The sequence below is a fragment of the Zingiber officinale genome, chromosome 1A (assembly GCF_018446385.1).
Source record: "Zingiber officinale cultivar Zhangliang chromosome 1A, Zo_v1.1, whole genome shotgun sequence".
Classification (NCBI taxonomy): Eukaryota; Viridiplantae; Streptophyta; class Magnoliopsida; order Zingiberales; family Zingiberaceae; genus Zingiber; species Zingiber officinale.
The window spans coordinates 23,336,051-23,354,699 of NC_055987.1; the positions used below are offsets into that span (position 1 = coordinate 23,336,051).

The window sequence follows — 18,649 nt, forward strand, 5'->3', positions numbered from 1 at the left end:
AGCCAGAATCTAAGTTTGACCCAGACTCCGATAAAGAAAAACAACTGGTAAACATGTTAAGAAAGATGTTTACCAAAAGAAAGAAGGACTTCATCAAAAAGGATATTTAGAAGATGATCAAGTTAAATAAATCAAGCGTCATCTGCTATGAGTGCAACAAAAAGAGACACTACAAGCACGAGTATCTGAAGCTGAAAGAAGGCAAACCTAGACTACCAGAAGAAAGAAGGTATTAAAAGCAACTTGGAATGAATCATTCTCCGAAGAATCGGATGCTGAAGAACCAAAGCAAAAGAACTACCTTGCGCTGATGGCATCCGGACTGAAATCAAAAAGCAAAGCTACGAAGACGACGAGTCAGAATATGAGTCAAGCCATAAGTCTGTACTCGTTTCAGAAGGTCTCAACGAGGTAAATTCTAACCTAACTGCCAGCTTTTTTAAAATCATTGCATTCTTGAACAAAAAGTTAGGAAAATCATATACTCAAATTAATCAACTTCTTAAAGAAAATCAAAACCTAAAAGAACAACTTAAAACAAATCCAGCAGCTGAACCAGTTCAATCTAGAATTCCAACTCAAGTCCTAAAATTTGAGGAGAAAAAATTTAAATTGAAAAATGAGTAATTGAACTAAAAGAACCTTTAGAAAAATTCACAATAAGATCGAAATATCTCTACATGATACTTTGATCACAACAAGCTGTATACAATAAATCCAGACTTGGATATAAGTCTAGCTCAACAAATAAAATATTTGTATCGCTTATAAACCAAAACAAAAAATAACCCAAAGCTTGAGTTCTGAAAGCTTGTCTAACTAAGCAAGTAGAACTCAATCAATACTATGTACCGAAAAATAAAATACATTACCTAAAATCAAATCAAAATAAACCAAATAACACAATCTTAATCTAAAAAATTAAACCTTCTAAGCTAAATTAAAACCTAAAAAATAAAATCAAATCAAATCAATCAAAAACTAAACTTAAATTAAATACATATGAAATTAATCTAAACTCAACTTGTAATCAAGTTTATTATAACTATAAAACAAATTGACACAAACCTAAAACTTTAAAGGAAAATCTATGATTCAAGGGGAGGCTTCAAATTAGTTGGCACCTCAAAACATAAACCTTACCCATTAAGGATAATAAGGACTAAAATAATTAGGGACAAAATTTAACTTGACAAATAGTATTAAAGAAGTTTGGGATGATAGTAAGTTAGGAAAGTGTTGTCTATATATGTCTAGGAAGATATGACTTCGACCTGGTGCATTTGACTTAGTGAAACCAACCGAAACTACCCCTTACTAATCCTAGTTGGTTAGACTAAAGTTTTATACTAAGTTCTTTAGGCATGAATATTTAAAAACTTAAAGTACGTGGTTACTCTAATTATGTTCATGTGACTCACTATAGCCTAGAAATTTATTCAAAGAATGTATATTTAATTAACCCAAAGCTAAACTTGAATTTAATATAAGTTAAATCAACCCGTACAAATCCAACTTAATCATCTCACAAAATGATAAGATACCTTTATTTGAAAATGTAAATCGGGTGAGATAAATAAGAATTAGTTAAATTAAATTAAATTAAAATTAAGTTAAATTAAATTAAAATGAATAAAGTTAAATTAAACTTTAAAATTAAACCTAAATTTAAATTTAACTTAAAAATTAAAATCAAATTAAAATTCAAACTTAAGTTAAAATTAAAATCAAAATAAATAAAGTTAGGTTAATACTTGAGCTAAACTTTTTTACTCTTACTCTTTATAAGAATTTAAATGGATATTGGATAGTGGTTGCTCTCGACACATGATCGGCGATCAAATAATGTTCACAAAATTGACATTCAAAAGGCTAGGACTTTTATTATCAAATAAATTTTCAAATGATTTATAAATTCTAGGAAATTTCATTACTTATGTTTTCTAAAAATTCTCAATTCCCTAGTATTTTAAAATTTATTTTGGCCTTAGTCTAGAATAAATCCCTAGAAAGCATGATCCTATATATCTAGATAATGAACATTTCATAAACACACTAGGTCTATCTTGATTGTGTATTCAAAAAACATAGAATGACATAAGATGCGTAGGCCTTTTGTTTAGACTTCAAATACTTATATCAGTGCATCAACATAAGTCTGGATGAAAAATATAACAGTACATTGATCAAGTTAAGTAGTCTTTTTTCAGTAAATTTCTAACTGAACATTAGTATTTAACTTAACTAACAAAGTAAAAATTGCTATCTTCTGTTAGTTAATTAGTAACTAAAGGTTAGACATTGAAGGAAAATTTATAGATGAATATTATTTTCAAAGTAATATTGGGTTTAGGGGAAGGATATTTAAAAACTACGTTAAAAAAAGTTTTATTTTAAAATTTTTGTAAAGTGCTGGTTTAAAAATTCTTTTGAAACCTTACTAAAACTTACTTTGCAAATGGTTAAAAATCACTTCTGAAATATTCTGAAATATTTCCAAAACTATTTTGCTTTTTGAAAAATATTTTACAAAATATTTCCAAAACTTCCTAATCCAAGAACCACCATGAACCGATTACTATGTAATTCAATCTCTTCATCTAAACTTATATCACAATTAATTCGGTACATTATGCATTATTATTAAATTAATTATTTTACTTGATTTTCAAGATATAATAGACTCTTTTTGAATGATAAATCATTCCTTCCATGCCTATAGATTTTGAATCACTAATATCTCTATCAAACAACCAGGATATTAACTCCTAATCCAAGAGAACGATGACTCCTTTATTAACTCAACACTATTCTCTCTATGTTTTGCCATATACCCAACTATCATATTAATCATAATCTGATTAAAGACTATTTTTAACGGTGTCAAAGCACATAACTCCATGCATAAAATAAATGAAGGTCTCAAGTCAAAAGATTAGTTACACTCATTCATAATAGAAATGACTAATGATGCTTAATATATGGTCTTCTCTTAACTGGGTCATGTTCAGTGTACCTCTAAGCTCAAGGCACCCCCAAGTACAACTTGCATATACATCCCTTAGTCTATCTCAACCTAGTCATACTCAACGTTAATCTAGATATCCATATTCCCTCTAGATATTTATCCGATCAAGGACTATTTTCATATTAATATACGTATTAATCTGTGGGACTTTATCATTAATCATATATGTATAGAAAAGTAAATACTTAATAATAAATATATGACTTTATGAAATAATTATCCATAAAATATATAAGGAGTGTCTTGGCACATAAGTGCATACACTAACAGACAGTTGTAACAACTTGGACAATGTGCGTACACATGCGATCGACTTGACCGAGCAACCACACTATGAGGTTGGTTGTGATGACTGCTTGACTCAATTGGAGAACACATTACATGTCTCCATCCCATATACTTACTTTCTCAATCACCGTGATTTATCTCCTTCGTGTTGGTCTTAGGACAGACTGATAAAGGCACTGGAGTGAACACTTTACCTTTTGCCACATTATGGGGGTGAGACTCCATAGCGGGTGCAAGTTTTGGTCATACCATGGATCAACATATTATGACAAATATCATACCATCTCAATCAATGCCTCAAAACCCCCCAATAAAACTCTACTAGAGCAGTTCATACTATTTTTCTTTTATTTGCAAGCATGCATGGTGAGTGAAGAAAAACGATGATTAGTGCTCTTCCTTTCCCTTTTTGAGAGAGGCGATAACAAAAATAAATATTTTGATATTATTATTTGTCTATGAGGTATACAATTTATAAAGGTGATAAGATGCTTCGGCAATTGAAAGATTAATGAAGAAAAGGTCTAATCTATTAATTAATGTGTCTAATACAAATTTAAGTTTATCCGGTCGATGGCTTATTGAATAATTCTCTTTTATCCCCCCGATAATTTTAATGGGAGGTTTTTGACGTTGAGTTTGCTTGCTAGCCCATTAAAACGTTGCTTGGATAATGATTTAGTAAAGATATCAGTAATTTGATCTTTTGTAGAAACATAAGAAATCGATATTATTGAGTCGCCACACATTCGCAAATAAAATAAAAATCAATTTCCACATGTTTTGTGTGAGCATGAAAGATTATATTTATTGTGAGATATGTTGCACCAATATTATCACACCAAATTTTTGGTGCAATACTTGACACAAAATGAAGTTCAGAGAGAAGTGATTGAAGCCAAATAATTTCAAATGTTGTATTTGCTATAGCTTTATATTTAGCCTAAGCAGTGCTTGAACGAGATAACGTAGATTGTTTTTTTTTAAATTCCATGAGATAAGATATTGTTCAAGAATATTGCATATCCACTAATAGAGCATCTGTCTTCAGAAGAACTTGCCCAATCTGCATCACTATATGCATGTAAATCTCGAGATGATTAACGATATAAAAGAAGACCATGTAGAATAGTACTTTTGAGATATCGAAGTATTTTTTTCACACCTTCCTAGTTTTGTTCAGTGGGAGAATGCATGAACTGACAAACACGATCTACCATAAAGGTAATATCAGGTCATGTGAAAGTGACATATTATAAAGCTCTAACAATGCTTCGATAAATCTGGGGATTAGATATAGCAGGAGAAGGTGCAGAGAAGTTAGTAATAGTAATTGGTATGAAGACCGGACGTGCTCCATCCATTTTTACTCTTTGAAGAAGCCTAATGATGTATTTACGCTAAGAGAGGAGACAACCTTCATCATGTGGGATAAGTTCAATACCCAGAAAAAAAATGAGCATTGCCCAAATCTCGAGTAGAAAATTCTTGATTGAGAAGACTTAATAAAGTTATAATACCCTTGTGATCATTGCAAGTTATTAGGATGTCATCCACATAAATAAGAAAAAAAATATCATAGATCCATCATTATATTTATGAAATTGAGACGAGTCAATTTTTAAACCAGAAAATCCTTGAGCTTATAACCAATTAGATAATCGATGAAATCATACGTGAGGAGCTTATTGAAGACCATATAAGAATTTCTTGAATTGACAAATATGAGATGAAATTGTGGATGATTGAACCAAGTGATTGCTCTATACATACAGTTTCCTCAAGATGACCATGAAGAAATGTATTTGAAATATCTAATTGATGTGTAGGATAATTAGAACTAACAGCTATTGATAACAATAGTCTCACAAATATAATTTTGATGAATGGGTTGAAAGTGTTATTGAAGTTAATACTTGGTTGTTGACTAAATCCTTTGGCTATAAGTCAAGTTTTGTGTCATTCAAGAGAACCATCAACTCAATTCTTAAGCCGAAATACTCATTTAGAGCCCCAACATTCATGGAGGGAGTACACGGAATTAGGCTCCATGTTTCATAGCGAATAAGTGCATCAAATTCTGTACTATGCCAATTTGGATCCTTATTTGCTTGTGTAAAACAAGTTGGTTCAATAAACTTTGAAGAGACCACTAGAGCTCGTGGAAGGGGATGTTTGAGTTGTTATTGGTGGGCATCGTGCATATATGTCACTTAAGGGAAGCATACGACAAGGAGGATCATTATTTGAATCACTTGTTGATGGTGACGAGAAAGTATGCTAACATAGTGATTCTAATGACGGACTTGTATTATTTGATGATCTAGAGTTAGAGAGCAAATTATCTATAGTTGGTGAGGTTTTCGAGATTGGACACAGAATAGGTTTCATAGTATTGTTCCTTTTGATATTATCAGTATGTCTTACTCTTAATGGAGTAACCACTTGGGGTCATTATGATAATCTAGGAGAGTTTGTAGAGAGATCTGGAGTAAGACCTAGGATATCATCTTCTCGTGTATCTCCAGTGTGTCTAATTGGATGAGCAACCTGTGGTACTTTAGATGAGATATTAGTTGGTATCAAGAACGTACCATCATTTGAAGATAGAGTTGTTGTTGTGGTTGCAAAAGGAATAGAGATTCATCAAAAATAACATGCTGAGATATATATATATGCACCCCGTCATTATATGTAGACAACGGTACTCATGATACAAATTACTATTACCAAGGAAAATACATTGTTGAGAACGATGATTTAGTTTATGTTTAGAGTTGGGTCGTAGCCATGGATAACATGCACAACCAAAGATGCGTACAAAGGTGCAGTTGGGAGGCTGATTATGGAGTTTTCCCATGGGATATTTATGTTGAAGTAAGGAAGCAGGTACACGATTAATAAGATAAACTACAGTTTGAACTGCGTCATCCCAAAATTTAAGTGGAATTGATTCATAATTAAGAAGAGCTAAGACAGTTTCAATTATATGACAATGTTTCCTCTCAACGAAGTCATTTTTTTTGGGAGTGTGAAGACATGAGACTCGATGAAGGATACTCGAAGAGTCTAGATGACAATGAAGCGCTTGATATTCTCGACCCCAATCAGAGTGGAGAGAGAGTATTTTATGGTCAAATTAATGTTCTACGTGTCTTTGGAATTGACAAAAGATATAAAAAAGATCAAATTTTTATTTCATGAGAAATACCTAAGTAAACTTGCTAAAGTCATCAATAAAAATCACATAATAAATAAAACTTTGATTTGACAAAATAGGAGTAGGGCCTCAAACATCAAAGTGAATTATTTCTAAAGGAAAACTAGACATATGAGAAGATGAAACAAAGGGTAATTTGTGACTTTTTACTTTCAAACATGCTTCACAAGAATGAGATGAGGATAACAAAGAAGTCGATAAGTCAAACTGATTAATGATTCCTTCAATGAGATGTAGAGATGGATGACCAAGTCATATATGTCAAGAGGTTTTATTTGTGCGTTCTCCAATTAGAGCTTTGACGGATACAAGTTGATGTTAGGATCGATGGTCGCGGCTAGAGAGGAGGGTGTGAATAGTCGACCCCAAATTGCTCGTTTCTTCCTACGATTAGGGTTAGCGCAGCGGAAATAACTAAATAGAAACGCAAAAAGGAAAGATCAAACCTCAAACTCGAACTAGACGATGTAACGAGGAGTAGGGTTCGGAGATGAAACTCCTACTCCTCGGCGTGTCTGTAAGGTGGACGAAGTCTATAAATCCGTCGGTGGATGAGTCCCCGAAAAACCGGCTAATAAGAACTCCTTCTGGGTGGAGAAACCTCACCACAATGTTTTGCAAAAGCAATACAGGAGTAGAAAGCAGCAAGAAGCAAAATACAATATAAATGTATGAAACACCTTCGCTTACTTGCCTTCTCTTCGACTGGATGAAGCAGCAGCTTCTCGGATCCAACCACAACAGCAACAGCAACTGTTCAGTTGGTCCCAGCCGAGTGAAAGCTCACAAAAAACTTCAGGAACGAAGAGCTCAGCAAAGCTCGCAGAAGAACTTGCAGCAGCAAGAAGAAAAGGCAGGAACAAGAAGAAGCAGAAGCTTCGGAGATGAAGAAGTTTTTATCTGTAGAAACCCTCAGCCTCTTTTATACCTGCATCCACCTGCGAAGAAGAAGCCAGAAGACAGCAGAAGACAGAAGACCGTTGTGAGCCAACGGATAGTTCTGGACCGATCAGGCTGAAGCCTGATCGGTCCAGGGCACCTCTGATAGTTCTGGACCGATCAGGCCCCAGTCTGATCAGACTCCCTGCTGATCGGTCTCCAAACCGATCAGATGACTTACAGAACCCTTCTGTTTGTTATCTGATCAGTCACCAAACCGATCAGATACTCAGGCGTATCGCTGGATCGGTCTCTCTGACCTAGTCCGGAGAACGAGCTCCGAGCCCTCTCCGACTTCGTCAGGTCCGAGAACGAGCTACGAGCCCTCTCGACCTAGTCCGGAGAACGAGCTACCGAGCCCTCTCCGACTTTCGGTGCCAAGTCTCCAACTTGGACTTCTCCGTGCTAAGTCTCCAACTTGGTCTTTTCCCGTGCCAAGTCTCCATGCTTGGACTTTTCCCGTGCCAAGCTCCCTTGGACTTTTCGACCACCTGACCCATCTGATTTCCTCCTTCACTGTGACTTTCCACTCTGGCTTCACTCTTGATGGCAAAAGACAAACAGCTCCAACATGACCAATCAAGTGCTCACTATTCTCAAGAACTCCATTCTCGCCGATGGATTCTTGATGTTCAGCTGATCCAGTGACATCCAAATTAACTGCCAGCATCCCATCTCTGCATTGCATCAACCAGTCTGCACATCTTGATGTCACTCCATGACACTTCTTCACTTTCACTTTCACCAACTTTGGGCAACCCTCTGCAAGGGCTTCCATTCCCTGATCAGACACAGGACAGCCTTTGATGCACAGCTTCCTCAAAGCCATGCACTTGGAGGCAATACAAATGATCTCAGGATCCCCAAAGGTCTCGCTGCTGCAAAGGGCAAGGCGCTCCAGCTTTGGGCAATCACTTGCTTCTGGATTCACCACCGCTTTCACAGGACTTTCCAGTCAAGTATCCGGTCAACGTTGACCTACTTGACTCTTCTTCATTCAACCTGATCAGACCCTGATCAGTATCTCTCCGCATGGACAACTGCACCTACATTGTCCATGTCTACATGTCTTTCTGTATTGTCAAACATCGAAACCATGACCAAGGTTTACGCTTGGTCAACTAGGTCAACCTTGACCTACTGGAAATTGCACCAACAATTGAAGGTAATAAAGACCATCTCTAATTTCTCCTCTAAGCAGTGTGGTGCTAGTTGTGGGATCCTTCACAAGATAATTATGAAGGTGAAATTCAAAAAATACATTATTATTAAAAGTAAATTGATGAACTGAGAGTAAATTTTTAGTATGGATGGAACATGAAATGTATTACGCATGGAAAAGAGTTGACTAGAAGAATGAAAAAATATGTTTCCAAGGTGAGCAATTTGTAAACCTGAACTGTTGTCTACTTGTACTATGTCAAAACTATGATAGGAGGATGCTTCTGTAAGAATGTCATAATCTGGTATAACATGATGAGTTGCTCCAAAATTTAGATGTCATCCTAAGATTGAAGAATTTGCCATAAGTATATAAGAATTGCTTGCAAGAGAGAATGTTCCTGGTTGAGATGATGGAGTTGAGGTTGATGCTTGAGTTGAGGATGCAAAACCTTCCAGAAAATTTGAATCAAAACTCTAATAATATTGATGAGTAAAGTGGCCATTCTTGAGATAGATCTAACAACGTCCTCATCCTCGACCTTGTCCTTATCCTCAACCTTGTCCTCGTCCTCTATTTCTTCTATTTTGATTTCCTTGATTTGGTTGCTGATGCGTAGCACTATCACTTTTGTAAGTCGTATGTGCTAAAAGAGCAAGAGAATCTGAGATCTTTTGAGATTGTAATTGTAGAAGTATCTCATGCGAAGAGAGCAAGCCATAAAAAGTATCGAGTGACACTTGATTTATGCGAGTAGTCACGCTAGGAATAAGCTATCATATTGAGGTCCCAGACCTGCAAGAATATGCATTAGTAAATCTCGATCTAAAATTGGATAGTCAATTGCAGTTAAATTATTAGCAATTGTCTTGATTGATTTCATATATTCATTGATAGACTTGTCTCCTCATTGCACCAATAGTAATTGCATGCGAAGTTGAAGAACATATGCTTGAGAATGTGAAGCAAAGGTTTAAGCAAGAGCTTCTCATATTTGGTGTGAGCTAACAAGCCCAACAATTGTAGGAAGTATAAGCTCACTAATCGTTGCAATCAACCATGTCATAATTAGTTGATTCTTCTTGCTCCATATAACATAGTTTGAATCATCTTCTTGTGGTTTAAGAGAAGTACCATCAACAACTCCAAGTAGATCATGAACACAAAGTAGATCATGTAATTATCATTATTAAGTTTGATAGGTAAATAAGATATGACGTTCAAGGATAAAGAAGAGAGTTGTATCACAAAATTTATTTGTGTGGTGAATGATAGTGATGAAAATTCTGACATTATATATAAAATGAAAGAGTTGTTAGGAACAAAAAGCAAGGAAAGAGCAATGTGAAGTCATTTTTAAAATCAATATCTTGATAAAGGACAAGAGCATAAAAAGGAAGAAAATCTGGATTTTTTTTTTTTTTTGTTAGAAAATCTAGATTTTGGAAAAATTTGAATCCTGGTAAAGGTGATTTTCTTTCTTTATGTGTGAATGAAGAAAGAAAGAAAGAATAAAAAAGAGCATAAAAAGATGACAAGGAAATAGAAAAGAAGAGAGATACTTATCTGATAAAATAAGTATCTGGGAGTCGATACTTATCTGGTAAAATAGGTAGCGTGGAGGAACTCAAGGAGCTACGCTGGTGAAAAGGGCAGCGTCAGAGTGGGAGATGTGGAGAGGGAGAGAATAGGCGGCGACAGATTTAGTGCGGCCTTGATGGAGGAAGTGCAACGTGCCTACAGCAAGGGTCGGCGATGCTAGGCTTGGAGCACAATAAGGATTGGCGGAGCTACAATATTACTATGTTGGCCAACGCAAGGAAGGACAACAACTAGGAAGTCCAAAGGTGGGCTGGTGGTTGCAGATCGCCGACGGTGCACGAAAAGGAGGAGATCCTCTTGTTGGGCGGTGGCAGTGGAAGAAGAGTTCATCCTTTCTTTCATGAATTCGTGAAAGAAAGGAAGATTGTTGTTTAATTCTCAGCCTCCAGGAGTTGAGGGAAGAGAAAAAGAGAAAGAGGTATGACTTAACACTATGAGCTTGAGAGTAAAGGATATGACTCTGATCCTATGTTAATATAATTAAACGAGCGAGAAGCCGAGAAGAGGTTACAAAATAAACTTTTGATATTATTATTTGTCTATGAGGTATACCATTTATAAAAGTGATATGATGCTGAGTTATTTGAAAGATTAATAAAGAAAAAGTCAAATCCTTTAATTAATGTGTCTAATACAAATTTGAGTGGATCCGGTCATGACTTATTGAATACTCTTTTACAGTGCTCTCTCTTACAAAATGGGAACGAGGAGATTTTTTATTCTCATCTAATGCATTAATATCATACACAAATTTGTTCTTTTCATGGAAACAGCATGCAGTCAAATATGTTGTTGGTCTGGGGATCAAACCTTACAATCATCTCAATTACCAGTTCTGCTCCCCGTCTCAGTCTTTGCCACTTCTGTGCCATTTTCTTTTGTGATTTTGACAGCTCTCTCTCTTTCTCTCCGGCAAGTTCACAGGACTTCCAATTCGATGGTGAGTGCTTCAGATAACCATAAAAAGCAGAAAAAAGATGGAATCTTCCTCAGTTGCATAATCTGATAGTGCACGCTATTGCTTGGGCCCAATGCTTGAGTCTAGCTTAAACTTCATCTGGATCATCTCCTGATAACAGAAATAAAAACTGAATTAAAAACCAAGCACTGTTCGTTGTCATAACAGGGACACCAAATCTGCTCTTCTTGAATTAAAAAATCCCAAACCTCACCTCCATCATCATTCATGTTTTTTGTTGAGCTTTTTTATTTTATAAGCCTTTTAAAAACCTTGCATTAAAAATTTGAGACGGGGCTACATTTTTGGCTTGTATTCTGATAATTTGCTCAAGAAATAATCACAAAAAGCCTTTTTGTTTTAATGGAATAAAATTCAGCTCGGTATTAGGGAGTTCTGTTGTAGGTTAACCTGACACACCAAAATATATAAAAGAATAAACTGGAAAGCTATCAAGAATAATATAATATGAGAATTGAACAAAAAGGCATCGTTCCTTCTTTTCCTGCTTCTGCCAACCACATTGCAGCACTAAACTACTGGTCAAGTGATTTGGACATTCATTTTGAAAAAGCAGTGGCGTGGCTTTTTGTGACTATCACCTTCCCAATTAATCAATTAATGATTTTTTTTTGTTTTTGCTATAATAAACTTTTCTAATCCTAGCGGTTAGATAATTCAAGGAATGCTGGTGAGTTGAAGAAATACTCATGCTTCTTCGTGAGGTGTGGGTACAGATTCTCTAAATTCACTATCTTAATTATGGCTGACTCCATGTGGGACATATTTTCTTAATTCATTATCTCAATTATGGCTGGATTTTATGAGGTAAAAAATGATTCGCTTGTTCTGAGTGTTTCCGTCAATATATCTCTAAATTAATACGGAGGAGATAAATTATATGTGACTACTAGTTATTAGTATAGATGGTCAAAATATGAGGGAAGGAATGTTTAGACACATCGAGTTTTGACCCAAGACTTCATGTAGTAATACCTAATATCTTAACCACCTCATCGTCCTGAGAAAATAATCATGGCTGGACTCCATATGGCAAAGGCGATTCACTTGTCCCAACGTCTCCACTTATTCGTCCCTAGGACAACATAGAAGAGGTAAATCACGGATGTCTACTAATCATTAGTCCTTATATAACAATATCCTATATTTTAACCACCGCACCACTCGAAAGAAATTAATCATGACAGGACTCCAGCTTCATTACTTGAATGTTATTTAATATACATGGAGCTAATCATTAAATTCGAGTAATTATTTACCCCCTAATAATTCTTTTAGTGGAATTGTTGAATTTGGTTGGATTTTCATAAAGTTAAAACTGAACAATCTCAATGGTATACTCTTTTTCTGGATCGGATCCAAATTTGAGGGCGCTCTAATAATTAACTGAGTAATTAAAGAATTTTTTAATGATTAATTGAAATATATTAATTTGAATAGGAATAATTGAAAATAGGTTAGGGTCTCTTTAAAAGAAAATAATAAATGCACTTTTTATTATATATATCTATCCAAATAATAAACACATGTAAGGACAGTCATCGATATACTTGCTCATACTTTACTTGTTGATTTTAATTTGTACCTATACAAATCAAAATTAAAATTTGTATTTACTTACGATTGAAATTAAATTGATTAAATTGAAATTTTCACTTACTTTGCTCATACTTTTTATTGATGTCCGTCTCTCTCAATGGACACGATGAGACATGGCCGGAGAGACCCGGCCGGAGATGATGATGAAAGATGTCAGCTACGGCATGGCTATGTCAGTTCATGGTTCACGTGGAGCAAACCTGGTGGCAGGTAACTGACAGCAGGACAGGCACTGGCCACCCACCCACGTGGCAGGTTGTTATCGCCCAATAATTACATGAGTACCGTTCAACGATGTGATCATTAAAATATAAAATATTATCATATAAAATTTTGGGATTAAAATTTGACATGACCGAGCATGATTTTTTTTATGTCTTGACCATGAGGAACGAATCACTTTTTTAACACATGAGGAGTACCGTTCGACGTTCGCCACCACCAGTGCTACATAAACTTCTTTATTTACTTTTATTTTTATATCAACTCCACCGTGTTTTTGTCTTGTTATGGATCCCGTCACGCTGCCAAGATGAGGCCGCGTCGTCATTTTTTCCCACGGTCTAAATTAAATATATTGTTCAGCTGGTATCATTTCTAAGTTATTGGTGGTGCTTAATTAATAAGAAGAAAATGGGGTAAAAATCAAATCGACGTCATTTTTCTCAAATCATCTGAGAGGCATTTTATTTTATTTTTTATATATAAAAAGGCACCTCACTTCATTATTCACCCGTATGAATTCTTCAACTGGCCTCAATTACTGCTCAGTCCTAGTATTATTTTCTATTTAATTTTTAACTATTATTTTCTATTTAATTTTTAACCGATAGTGACTACTACAATTTAAATATTAAATGAGTAGTTCGAATTTATATGGTAAAAATTATGATTTAATAGTTACTATAACAACTATAGCAGTGTTAAATGAACGGATCAAATTAATAACGTGAATTCACTTTATAAGAAATCATAATTGTTACTAGATAAATATATTAAATAGATTTGGCAAACAAAAATGTCCCCTTATTTTTGTCCAAGAAAATTAGCATCAAAATATTTATATTTAAATAATAATAAATGAACTGAATTCGACTAATTTTATAATGAATCCCCTTAATAGAAGAGAGTTGTTGGTAGCTCAATGCTAGAATTGCTCAAGCACTGAAATTATTTTTCGAACTGGAATCATAGATTATCAGTGTACAGAAGTGCCAAATGCACAGGGGTAAACTGATACTCTATAAATAATGCAAATGCACAACGGTGGTACACTATCTCATTTGCGTGCAGGAGGTAATTTAGCTTACATTCTTGAAATATCTGGATGAAACATTCCAACTTCAGATATACACAGGACCACCGTTGCTAACTTGATGAGTGATCTCAAAATGGAGACCATCTCTGACGATACACAATAATGCCTAGTTGAAACATGCCAGCATAACTTACAGAATATGCATATATTTCCATAACAACAGCTACTTTCCAACCTTTATTGTATAGTGTATGCATATTGACAACAATGTAACCGGATCGTCATATAGTGATCCAATTAACCACCTGTCCATGGATCAGATTCATCTCACTGAATGCTTACCACAGACCATGGGTCCAATCTAGCAGCAGCTAGCGAAGGGCTTATGATAGGGCCACGTCTCACAACAGAGAAAGCTTCATTCAGACGAGCTGCATGGATCTTCAACTGAGATGCTTTCTGTAGATGAATAAGAAAAATGAAAAATGAAAAATGTTAGGAATTATTAAAGATCACCACATTACATGGACGCTTTCTGCAGCCAAAGAAGACGTGCAAATAACCTCGTAGAAGTATCCATTATCTGGGCCACTAAGGGAATTTATGAGGGAAAGAAGAAAAAGTCGTACAAAATTACGCAGAGATTCATTATTTATGTACATTCTTGTAATCCTTTCCTTTCTCTTCCTTATATATTTCATTCATGTAATACGACCCTCTAAAGGTTGTAAAGCAGAAACAGATTGAAAAAAGACAGAAGTCTAACAAAAAAGTTGTAAAGCAGCTATAGATTACCTAAAACTGAAACCTTGCTGATGGTAAAATTCCTCTACTAATACAACTGCATAAGGTGAACAAGAAAATTGTCCCTCAAATAGGAGGATGGAATGGTCAAATTTGTTTTGAGAGAACCTATATGAAATTATTTACCTATCGATGATTGAAAATCTCATACATGTATCGTCTAGAGGGAATACAAAGGTTACATATAGATTATTGGATTTAAATAAAAAATTGAAAAGGATAATAAGATTTTGAATCTTGCTACAGCATATGTGACCTTCTTGAAGCACTAGATAAGTAAAGATGACAAAGTTTCTAGCAACATCAATCCACTATATACAATCTTGAGCAACCAAATAAGATCGATGGACTTCAGAATATAAAACAAGCTGTTAGAGGTATTAGGTCAACAAGATTAGCACCGTATCCGGCTGAATCCCAGACTAACGTTTTAGGTTTAGGATGTTTGTTATGAGTCAATGTATCCACGTCATAGGTGTCTTTTGGGAATACAATTAATACAATATTAATTTCTCAATTTCTACAATATATCAGAGAGACCCCATTTTCTAATGTTTGCTTCTAAAAGACAATATTAACCCAAAGGGGAGGCCACCAACTTCGGCTACTGCCTTCCATCATGCTCTTTGATTTCTGCTCTTGGCATGCCTCTATTGAAGGTTCCTCTTACCCTCGGGGATGCCACCACCAACTGCCCTTTGTTCCCAGGAATTGAACAAATTTAACTCGTCTTCTCTTCTCTAAATTATAGACTGGTAGTCCGACACTGTAGGACAGGGAGTTGAAGCACAAACAGCACTTCATGATGCAAACACCCTTCACAGCCATTCTTCAATGAGTCTTCTTTGCATAACTGCTGACATCCAGCCTTCTTTGTGGAGCACTCCTGCTTTCCTTAATATGGCATCTCACTGGAAAGGTGACTGGTGACCTCGCCCGAGCCTTCACCATGGCACAACCCGTTGTGAGAGACCTGTTATTGCCAACTACCATCCTTCAAATCCATGAGCGCTCCTCTTCCGTCGAAAGTAATTTTTGTTACAGAAGCAGCAAATCCTCTTTGCGCTTCTTCTAGCTTGCAATGATGCCCACAGCTCATTCACGATAAACTGGAGCCTTTGATGTACTTCTTCCCACACAACAACTACTTGCTACTTCTTCCCTGTAGCAACTTCCTGCTTCATCTTCCCAACATCAACTTCTTTTTTGCTTCTCTCCAGCAATGACTTATTCCAGTCTTGCTTTTCAGCTTTCTTGCCACTTTCATTCCCCACTGATATCTCCGTGGATTGTTGTATGCATTGTGTCGATCCTAAGTCTGTTGTTAATTTGTTTTTTCCCTTTTCCTATTTCTATGTTCGCTGCATGTTGCCCACATATGGGTGGCGAGGAGAAGAGCACTCTATCTCCCTCTTCAGCCTCTCTTGATGAGTAAGCCAGACTGAGGTCAAACAATTGTAGTTTGTGTATTCCATCATAGCTTGATTTCCCCTACAATTGAAGTTTGTGCATTCAATCATAGCTTTATTTTGCCTACGTGCAGGTATTATGTTTTTCTATTTCATCATGGTTATGTCAATTATTCTGTTAGAACTAGTCTAGTTTTTTTGCAAGCTGAACATACAGGTCCATCTTCAAACATGGGTTGAAGGTATTAAGTCAATAGAGTTGTAGTGTTGGAGAGTTTATCCCACGTTGGTATTATAGATTTAGAATGTTTGTTGCGAGTCTATATGTACATGTAACAGGTGTTTTTTTGGGGATACAGCCAACATGATATTAATTTCCCAGTTGCTAGACTAACAAAATTACATGACAGTCACCAATTTCTCAAGATTTACTCAACAAATAATTCACACAAGATCATATGAGATAAACATTCCAAGTTATCACAGAAAGGACAGCACTGCAATAGATAATCAATCACAAGCCTGACTTCATATATTCGGATACAAGACTGCATCTTCTTTAGTAAAACTATGTCGATTATCAATTGTCTCATTTTGAATATTAAGCATAGAAAGACTAACTTTCTAATCGATCAAACAATCAAAACCAATTAATACAATACAGAAACATGCTCAGAGGATAAACATAGACTGAAAAGTGATTCACTAAAGAAGGAAATAAATAGAAAAAGGTTTCACCTTCTCGTCCAGGATGATCCTGAAAGGAACACTTCTAGATTTCTCTTTCATACTATACAACCTCTTTCCAAGCATCATAAACCCCAAAATGGCCGCAGCTATAGAGATCGACCAAACTGGCTTCGCCTTCAAAGCACAGAACTTTAAAAGCTGAAAGGGGAACTTCCACCAAACCGTCTCTCTCCTCTCTCCCCCACTAGCCTTATTCAAACAATTATTTTGGCTGTCCAATTCCGTTGACGAATCACGGATCTTTACAAGTTCACCGGAATCGTTGTTCACCATTCTTCTCGCCTCAATCTCCCTAATCCCCTCAACGCCCAGATCCTTCCCACCACCCTCGTTGACATCGACACTCCCCTTTTCGCTACCAAAAGGAGATCGTTTAAATCCATCCATCCTGATCCTCGAAAAACCCATCCCTCCCTTGGTCAGGCCGACGAATCCAGAATCGGATTCAGGGTCGACCCAGCTAGGGTTATCTGAATCGGCCTGCGCCTCCTCCGCATGGGTGCTCCCATCAGCCTCTTTGTGGTCGTACTTACCGGAATTCAACGCGAAGTAGTCGAATTTGATGGCACCGTCCTCGAAGTTGTCTTCTGAAGAAGCTTGAAAAGACTTTGAATCCTCTCCGGCCTCAGAGCAGAGGAGAATCTCCCAGTCGTAAAATTCATCGTGCCCTCCCATGGAGGCGAACCAACGGAAATGGTCAGTCGGGCGAGAGTGATGGAGTGGGCGAGCTCTGTAAACCCAAAGAGAAAGGTCGAGGCCCGAGTGGATCCACGTCGTTTGTTCCTGTCCGTAGTAAACTGGATTGCTAAAGCGCGGACGAAGAAGGGGAAGAAATCGATAATGAAAAATTATTCAAGAAGAGAAAGGGTAAAGATTTTTTTTATATATATTTATTTATTTTAATAAAGGAAGATGGGTATATATAACAGAATTTTATAAATAAAAAAATATATACATTATTTATTTAGGTATATTATATAATTTTATGAGTTAAAAAGATGTCTGTATTATTTTTTTTATATAGTATAATTTTATGAATAAAAATTATTATATGTGTTATTTTATTTTTTCATTTGTTAATTTTGAAATGGTTGATTTTAACTTTAAAATCATCATGAATTATGTTTCTCTTTTATATGAAATTTTAATGAAGTAAAACTATTGAAACTTTTCCACTATGGGAAAAGAATCAAAGGGTTTAATTTTAGTAAAATTAATTTGCTTGCAAATTATAGGGTTTAATTTGAATTTTATAAAATTTAGCAGTTCTATAAAAAAAAATATTTTTTTTATAAGAGGTATTCCTTATTAAAATTTAAAATTTAGGATAGAATAATTATTTTATTAAATTTAAATATTCAATCTATAATTTATCATATTTTTATTTTTTTATTATTATTTTTCCTATATAATATTTATTTTTTATTATCCAAATGATCCGAATCTTTTAACTATAAACATAAGAAACTACCCGGTCAATTTTTTTAATCCAAGTTAAACTGCCGTGGGCTCCACCTGGGACCCACTTGTATCCTCCATTTACTGTATTCCATGAATAACTCGGGCAACCCGAACCGAGTACGATATGCAGTTATTTTTGTTCGAGTTATG

At 35.5% G+C, this 18,649-nt stretch overlaps 1 protein-coding gene across 1 annotated transcript; it reads right to left on the minus strand.

The window, feature by feature from the left end:
* Positions 1-14,099: 14,099 nt before the first annotated feature.
* On the minus strand, positions 14,100-17,878 carry LOC122020802. The gene is made up of 2 exons (XM_042578830.1): positions 17,027-17,878; positions 14,100-14,534 (listed from the first exon to the last, which is right to left on the minus strand). The coding sequence occupies exons 1-2, from the start codon at positions 17,711-17,713 to the stop codon at positions 14,403-14,405; spliced, it is 819 nt and encodes a 272-aa protein (XP_042434764.1). The 5' UTR covers positions 17,714-17,878; the 3' UTR covers positions 14,100-14,402.
* Positions 17,879-18,649: the final 771 nt, after the last annotated feature.

Bases quoted from the DNA above. Each gene is read 5' to 3' on its own strand.
- LOC122020802 (XM_042578830.1), bottom strand. From the start codon at position 17,713: ATGGGAGGGCACGATGAATTTTACGACTGGGAGATTCTCCTCTGCTCT. The intron at 14,535-17,026 runs GTGAAACCTTTT...ATTCATCTACAG, and splicing joins GGATCATCCTGGACGAGAAG to AAAGCATCTCAGTTGAAGAT.